The 8,826-nt window shown below is 41.0% G+C and overlaps 1 protein-coding gene across 1 annotated transcript; it reads right to left on the bottom strand.

Annotated features, from left to right (window-relative positions):
• Positions 1-200: 200 nt before the first annotated feature.
• LOC145393969 (neural-cadherin-like) lies at positions 201-8,430 on the bottom strand. Its single transcript, XM_080267946.1, has 2 exons — positions 8,368-8,430; positions 201-1,608 (listed from the first exon to the last, which is right to left on the bottom strand). The coding sequence occupies exon 2, from the start codon at positions 1,527-1,529 to the stop codon at positions 201-203; it is 1,329 nt and encodes a 442-aa protein (XP_080124072.1). The 5' UTR covers positions 1,530-1,608; positions 8,368-8,430.
• Positions 8,431-8,826: the final 396 nt, after the last annotated feature.

The following is an 8,826-nucleotide window of genomic DNA, read 5'->3' as shown; positions in this document are numbered from 1 at the left end:
AAAAAAAAAAAAAAGACTTTTCCCCCAAAGATAAAATGCTGTCCATATAATTTTCACTATTATACAAGTTCAGTATCAACATGCAATTGTTACTGGCAAAAATACAACTACATTAATGGCATACAGGATAACTTACAACTATAATGTACACAGCATGCAAAAACAGGGCAAGGATGATACTGGTGCAGTACTGCATTTTTCTATGCATTGTTATATACAGTACAGCACTTACCATTACGATCGTTGTTCGTGATGGTAACCCAGAAGTCGATGGTCTTCTCAGGGCCCAGCTCCTCGTAATCCCATTTCTTTTTAATCCGAACAGCGCCATTAGTGTCCACTTCAACCCATGGGTTGTCATCACGAATCTTGAATGTCTCCCACTGAATTTCCTTCTCCAGTTGGAACACCACCTTGCCCTCTGTGGCACCATCAGCCTCCGAGAAGACCAGTTCCTTGGTGTGACGCAGCTGTCCTCGCTTCACACGCTTTTTGGCACTGCGTTTGGACATGGCATGCTCAGGGTATGCGTCATATTCAATGTCATTGCTCTCACCGGTGAAAAGGGAGTCACTGGGGTAACGGAACTCAATGTGGGCCTTGGCAAGGTTGTCAGAGTACAGGGTGGGCTTGCGCTTGTCAAAGGCCTCCAATTCCAGCTCATAAACCATGGTTTCAGGAGGATCAATAAGCATGATCTCACCTGTTTGTGGCACAATAGTGAAGGTGTTGGAAGGGTATGCCAGACGATACACCACTTTGTCTCCATCACCATCATGTGCCGTAACACGGCCAATTTTGTCAAACCGTGAGACATTGAGAGGCACAAAGAAATAGAACATATTCTGGGTGAAGACTGGAGCATGGTCATTCATATCAAGGATGTGTACATTGATCTTGGCCTCTGCCATGTCCATGCCCTCCTTGTCATAGGCACGCAGCACAAGATCGTACAGATCCTGTGCCTCACGATCCAATGAGCGGCGAGTAACTATGGTAGGGATGCCCCCCACATGATGAAGAGCAAATACAGAGTGGCCACCCAGCAGCTCATACCTCACATCCTCTTCACCCATGGCCTCCAGCTCATCCAAACCCTGTAACTCAGTGCCTGCTGGCAGGTTCTCATACACAGATGCATCATACTCTTGCTTAAGGAAGCGCAGCATGGCTTGCCGGTCCTTGACAGACACCCTCACCATCACCACCTTTGTGTCACCATTGGAGAAACCAGTGGAAACCCTCAGAGTGACTACACGGCCAAGTAATGGATCTAAACGGGCCACTGTCATAACATCACCATTGTCCAGAACAGCAAAGTAATCTGAGTACTCACTATCCAGCAATTTATTCACTCTTTGGCCAGATTTTAACTTGATCTTGTGCACAATGTGGGCTGGAGCAACATCATTCGGGACGGCCACACTGTACATCACCTCTGGCAAGACCTCAGCAAACACACTTGCTGTGGCCGCTGCCAGCACCAGCGCCACACCCACACGCCTTAACAATGCACTGCGAAGCATCATTGTATCGCCCACCGCAACACTCCACTGCTACACTCCACAACACCTCAACAATCCAACATGCCACTTCATAGCCGGCAACCTGTAACACAAAGAAAAAGAGTCATCATCATGTAGGCCTTTCCTCAACCTTATTATACCCTACTAAGTGCAGCAACATATGCAATGGAAATGTCACCATCATGTAAGCATTGCCTCTGCCTTATTATAACCTACTCAATGCTGGATTAAGGATCTGTGGGGCCAGTAGTACTCAGCTGGCCGAGGCATGAAATATCGTTAATTTAAACATATACAGTAAGTATGTCAAGTTCCAGGTCAAGAGGGTGTGAGTGGCACTGACTGCTGTGTATGTGCTTTGCAATGATAGGGGTAAGGATGAAAAATATACATTTTGGGATCTGCTTAATGAGGTTATACAGGCACCCAGGAGTCACAGTGTTTGTAATGGGTGACACGTTATGGTAGAGATGACAGTGGTCCTGTATAAAATATACAGCGCTGAGTTGTTATGGAGTACCGGGGGAGGACAACGGAAGGCAACTGAGGACCATATGTCAGGAAAGGAGTTCATGTATTTGTAATTCATACTTTAAGCATAAAGATGCACACAAATACACACGGTAAAGAGGGAATGGAGACAGCGCTGAAAGAAGCCTGACTGATTAGGTCTACTGGTACGTGCTTGTTGAGAAATATGCATGGAAGTACTGCAATGCTGGTACATGGGTGATGTGAGGGTGATGCAGCAGTCTATATGATCAGAAGACTGTGATTTGCATGGATAAGCTGAGCGATGTAAGACAGAAAAAGAGAGCTGTAGAAGTGCAGTATGAGCAAAAGCTTGAAAGTGGAGAAGCTGAAATACAAATTGGCAGATGAATACAGGGCTAAAATAGTGAAGGAGTTGGAGTCACTGAAGTGGGATCAAATGGATTTAGACAACCTGTGGAATGTACATAAAGAATGTTCAGTTACAAATGCTGAAGCAGTGTATGGTGTCACAAGGTTAGCAAATATGAGAACAGAGGAAAAGAGGAAGTAGTTAGAGAATGCACAAAGGAGATTCAAATGAAAGAACAGAAGCATATGACGAGACTAGTAAAGAGAAAAAAGGAGGAGGTACCGGTAAGTGATGATCTTGGAAGAAAAATGGACACAAATTACTCTGAAAACAGGTAACTGTTCTGGTAGGAAGTGCAAAAATGTAAAAGTGAAAGTGGAAAAATAGCTATTAAACAGCAGAAATGAAGTTGGGAGCAGATGGACGGAATATTTTAAAGCTGATGAATGGAAATGGTGCTGGCAGAACAACTGTAAACATGACGAAGTTTGGTGGTGTGCAGAGAAGGAAGGCAATGCTTGGAAACATGACACTGGCAAAGTGACGAATGCTATGAAATGGCTGAAGAATGGAAACGCAGCAGGTGCTGAAGTGTATGCAGAGATGATTTAAGTGCTATGGAGAAAGTGAAATGACGTGTTTCTTACAGATATGTAAGAAAGCCTGGATAAGTAACACTACCAGTATAGTGTACACCTGTACAAAAATAAAAGAGAGTGATGTGATGGGGGTACAAAAATTATCGTGACTCTCAAGCCATGAGTGTTGTACGAATGGTATATGTATACATTATCAAAGACAAGTAAGGGATACATCAGATGTCATGGTGACAAAAAGGGTAGCATTAGGAGTGATAGAAGATGCATGGATCAAATATTTGCAGAGACAGTACAGACCAGGGGAAGGTTAGTGAGGTCTCTACAATACCGTATTTATGGCACTTATGGATCTGGAAAAAGCGCATAACTAGTTATATACAGGAGGATTATGGAGGATTCTCTACATGTATGGTGTCCATGGTAAGCCGGTGAGTGGCATTAGGAGTTGCAATGATTGTGAAGCATACATAAGGGTTGGTGGGCATCTAAGTGAATGGTTCATGATCAGCATTGGCTTGAGACAAGGCCTTGTCATGTACCCATAGTTGTTCATGTTAAAACATGAGTAGCCTATTGGCATGAGGGATGGCACTGGTAATGAATGGTGAAGGACAGCGTATTGGTACTGGGTACAGTATTTTAAATGTGATGTAAACAAATGATAGTGTTGTTTGCAAATATAATGAACTCTCAATTATCCAGCGTAATTCAACCAACCCCTATGCCAAATAAAGTGAAACTCTGGCTATTGCATAATATCCCTCCCCACTGGCTCAACATTCTGCATCAAGCTGGATACTGTACTGTTACTATCTGCCTCGACCTTCCATCCGAAAAACTTTCCCATGAGTAAGAGATGAAAACTAAGCATAAAGTACTACACAGTAACAATACTGTACAATAATACAGTGCCAGCTGGCGACCACATACGAGCCAGTTGATACACCTTGCAGCCAGATATTGCATAGAACCGAACCACAAGTTACTTCCCGTTTCAATGCCGGATGTTGCATGGGCTAGTTTTGCCAGATATGTATTGCTTACATAGACCTGAGACAAAAAATGCTAGATATTGCGAAGATGGATAATTGAGAGTTTGGTACACTGTAGCAGAGCCTTCTAGATGTTTCTGAGCATCAAGCCTTGAAAGTAACTATAGCTGCAAGCAAAGTGATGGGTGTTGAGAGGTGACTCCCTGTGTGATGTTACAGTGAACAGAGATTTGAACTGGTGAGAGCTGAAGTACCTTTGTGATGTAAAAGAAAATGAGAGGTTAACGTGCAAAACAAGTGGAAAGCAAAGCACCTGGTGCTATGAAGGCCTTGAAAAGAAGCTGAGGCCCGAGTGTGGTGACTGTGAGAGGCTCGCATGAAGGAGTTTTTGTGCCTAACATACAAGTGTGCGACTCATGTAACCTGATAATTAAATTTAAAAACCTGGTGCCACAACTCAGTCATGTGGTGTTCCAAAATAAGCATGAAAATGATAAGTAAAAAATAGATGCAGTGTAAATAGGACTGTTGGGGAATGTGTGTTATGTGCAGAGTGGTTAAGATTAGGAATAACATGATTCATGAAAGATGTGGAATAAGAAAGTCTGAGGACACCAATGTTAAAGCTTGGATGGTACCATATGGTCATGTGAAGAGAATGAATTTGAACAGTGGCGAGAAGGGTTTATCTAAGCAAATCTGATAGTGGGTGAAGGTGTGGTGGGAAAAGGTGGGCAGATAATGCATGATAATGAGAGAAATTGAGGCTCTTGAGGACAGGAAACTGACAAAAAGTTCTTGCTGGTTGGATTAATTTTGTGCAGTGTGTTTGACCAGGGTTTGGCCGCACAGTTCCTTAACTGGACAGTCATCAGATTGACCGTTGGACTGGTAAATGTAAAGCTATGTGCAGAATGAGTTAGGCCTATCAGGTGAGGCCAGGATTCCAGATGCTTGACTGGTGAGTGAATGGGAATGTGGCCCATTCAACTGGGCACACTCTGACTTGTAGAGCCTATACCTCATTTTAAAATTTTATCAAGCTCATCCTGGTTCTCTGAACCCTACCTCATCTCATCCTAGGGTGGAAAAGATCTGTATGATAATGATACTTATATTTTATCATCCATCCATCCATCATCCAATCCTACATTGCCCCATGAGGAGCGTAGGAGCCCGGGGCTAGGCAGTTGGTCCCGACATTTAGGATGAGAGTGAACCCATATCAAAAATTATTTTGCCTCTTAATGTGTGTCTGGTGTACAATGCCTTAAATGTGGAACACAGCATAAGCTACAGTCTACTAACAGGTTCACCTGGCACAGTTATATCAACAAGCTGGTCAACAGAAAAAATACAGCTATGTAATACACAAGATACCAGTTACTATTACTAAGACATATAATTATGACAGAACATTCATGAAATGTTTCAGAAAAAAAAAAAAAATCGAAACTAAGGCAGAAAATTATGACAAGGAACATTCATGAAATGTTTCAGAAAAAAAAAAAAAAATCGACATCAAAACTCAAAGTTGTCCATTAACTACTGTAGTGTAGCCTACTCTCCCATGCTGTCCTTTAGCTCTACATCTGAGGCATGGTTCTATACGGTACGGTAGTTGAAAAGTCTGGTACTGACAGGTTTTGCTGAAAATTATGAAAATGAAACCCAAAATGCACAAACACTACAGTATTCATCAGGAAACAAAACTGAAAATTTATTACGGTGCCATTGGCTGGATACCGCACTGTAACTAAATAAATAATAAAACTCTACCTTCATGTGAAAACTGAGCAACTGAAAGGAAACAAATGACACTGAAACAAAGTCGGCAATTCCACACTGCCACTCAAACCAAGCCAGTATTACCACACTACCACTAAAACCATACCGGTACAGTACCGTACGAGTATACGAGTATTAGCTACCTGAAACCACCTTTACGAGTAATAGCTACCTGAAACCACCTTATCTGTCTGAGCCTAGCCGCCACCTACGACTTACTTCTTCAGCTACTTTTCTTTTCTTTTCTTTTTTAGGAAATGGCTCTCGTATAAACTAAACTTTACTGTCGGCGTTTCTGGGTTTCCAGAATGTTCAGTTAAACTGGCATGTCAACGGAACCTACTAGTACATACTAAAGTTCCGTCGAGGCCGGAAGGAAACTGATCTAACAACATAATCACCGGATCCTGTGGCCAATACAATTTTACCTAAGCAGCCTGATCCTGTAGCCAATACAATTTTACCCAAGCAACCTCACCAAATGGACTTTTTCAACTATCTAGCTATCTAATGCCAGACGCCTCAATCCCGTTAAGGGGTGGCCACAAACAAATCGCCTCCATGTCGCGCTGTCCAATGCCACTTCACTGCCTTGCTCCCAGCTCACATACCCTTCTCTCATATACCTCTCCACTCTATCCCTTCATCTCATCCTCGGCCTCCCCTTCTCTCTCCCCCTTTTCAACTGAATTTCATGGCTGACTCATTTTCCTCTGTTTTGTTTGGTAAGATCCCTGGCTTTCATTACTTAAACCAGCCTCGAAGTCTTTTCCCGATTACCCTGATCTAACCAAACTTTTATAATGTTCAAGTAAGATCAAATGATACTTTGGTTCAATCAAGGCTTGCATTCAGTTGGTCTGTCATCACTAATGAGGAAAACACGCCAGCGGAAACTGATGAGAAAAGCTATGACGAGAAATAATCGTCCTATATATATATATATATATATATATATATATATATATATATATATATATATATATATAAAGCTCTAGGGGATGCATTCACTAGTTTCTTAACCGATTACTGTACCCCAATAAATGAAGGTGCACAATACTTCAATCTTATAACTCATGATCGTGTTTTTTTTTTTTTTTTTTTTTTACTTATAACTCACCGAGTCCGAATGAGCCTAGGACCACAATAACTACTTTCTTCAGACAACTACAACCCTCAGAATGATCTCGTATTGAAAGGGTTAATGAAGGCTATACTTGGCTGCTCAAATTAAAAAAAAAAACTACCCTCATTAAAATGTCATGTACCGTACGTCCCTGGGCTACGGGGTTAAAAAAAAAAATCAGATCTAAATGTGTAGTGCAGGTGATGTAGCTACCTTAAAAATAAAAGTACCAGTACACAAATACCGTCTTATACTCAGCTCAACCCGAGTATTCATTCTTATTCTTCCACTACCACAATAATTCTGCTCAAGAAAGATCTCTAACTTCGTATCGAAGAACTGTTAATTATTTCCTCCACTTCGAAGTCTACGCGGTGTAAAATTGTCTGACTAACAAAAATAATAAAAGAAGACATTCTGTCTTCGAGGGTAAGAAGAAAATAATCATTGGCAGAACGAAAAAAAAAAAATATGAATACAAATCCTGCTATTTATGCTAAATCTAGTTTACTGTGACCAAACCTATACAATAAACTTGGCAACATTCCTTGTTGTACGTCTTTTAAAACATTATAATTTTAGTGGGCAACTAAAATTAAAAGAATCAAAAAACAAAATATAGCAGAGGATGTATTACCAAGCATATTTTAAATTAACCACTCTTGTAAATCTATATATATAAAGAGGCACTGTTTTCCAAACTCGCCTACTGGCATACAAACAATGCCGGTGTGTTATGGTCTATGTTATCTTAAAAAACCGTTCCAAACTGACTCGCATATATATATATATATATATATATATATATATATATATATATACTACGATCCCACTTTTTCTGATTAGGCCACAAGGAAACATGCCGGATTACAGTATATAGGTCTAAGTATACCAATCATTATATAAATTTCTACAAAAAGAGACACCTACACAAAACAAATCACCTTTAGTCAATGAGAATACCCACAGGTACGGTATGGTTTAGAAGGTAGCAATACAGGAAATACTGATATCGATAGACCGGTACAATTTTGAAACTTTCTGCATTATATCAGTAAAAATGTAATTTCCTTTCATTGAGAACACTGATAGACACACCTCACCACTGGGGGCTTTGTACCTGTGCTGGTCATCACACAAGCCTCCACAACGGTAAAGATGCCAACAGTAAATATCACCTACAAGGGACTTCCACAGGTCAGAGTTCATTTATATCATAAGAGGATTAACAATGATTAAATATCATCAACTGTGCTGTGATTGGCTACACCGTAGTATTCCTTACCCTACCTTTACAAGTGTTCTCCCTTCCACAAATTACAAGGTGACAACCTCACCAGGTACGAAATCTATTCTGCCGCCACTTCGAAAAATGTTTGTACTATTTTTTTAGTTACCTGGTAATACAGGGACTGCAAGTATGCATGGTCCCACTCCTCATACATTTCTACTTTGAAATATTACAACAATGCATTTAAAAAGTCCCACTTACCACAGATTTAGCTAAAATAATCCAAGAGCGCTGCACTACACCCAACCACAACACTCAACCATGACCGTTTGAAGCTCACTGGCTGTTCTTACCACCCTCTACCTCCCCGCACGGCGCAGGTGCACACCGCTCGTCATACACAACACTTATTGCACCTCGAATCCTTCATTCATATCAAGAATTACTTTGTACATATTTATTTCGTATGTGATTTGGCCACGTGGTTTGCTCTAGCCAACTGTTGGGCATCGCAGGAGCCACAGGAAATAGAGATAAGATAAAGTAAGAAACTCGCATCGATTGTTGCCGGTGCGCATGTGCCAAGTACGCGCAAGACAACTCATTGAGGTATTTTATTTATCCTAAACGCTCATTACATTCAAGCATTTTGCAGCTAAATAACAAATAAATAAATTATAGAATTATTTCATGACGACTTTTACTGCTATAAACGGAAAA

The sequence above is a fragment of the Coenobita brevimanus genome, chromosome 26 (assembly GCF_032717465.1).
Source record: "Coenobita brevimanus isolate Jiangsu-jjx chromosome 26, ASM3271746v2, whole genome shotgun sequence".
In the NCBI taxonomy this organism is placed as follows: Eukaryota; Metazoa; Arthropoda; class Malacostraca; order Decapoda; family Coenobitidae; genus Coenobita; species Coenobita brevimanus.
This window is presented reverse-complemented; position numbering and strand designations above follow the sequence as displayed.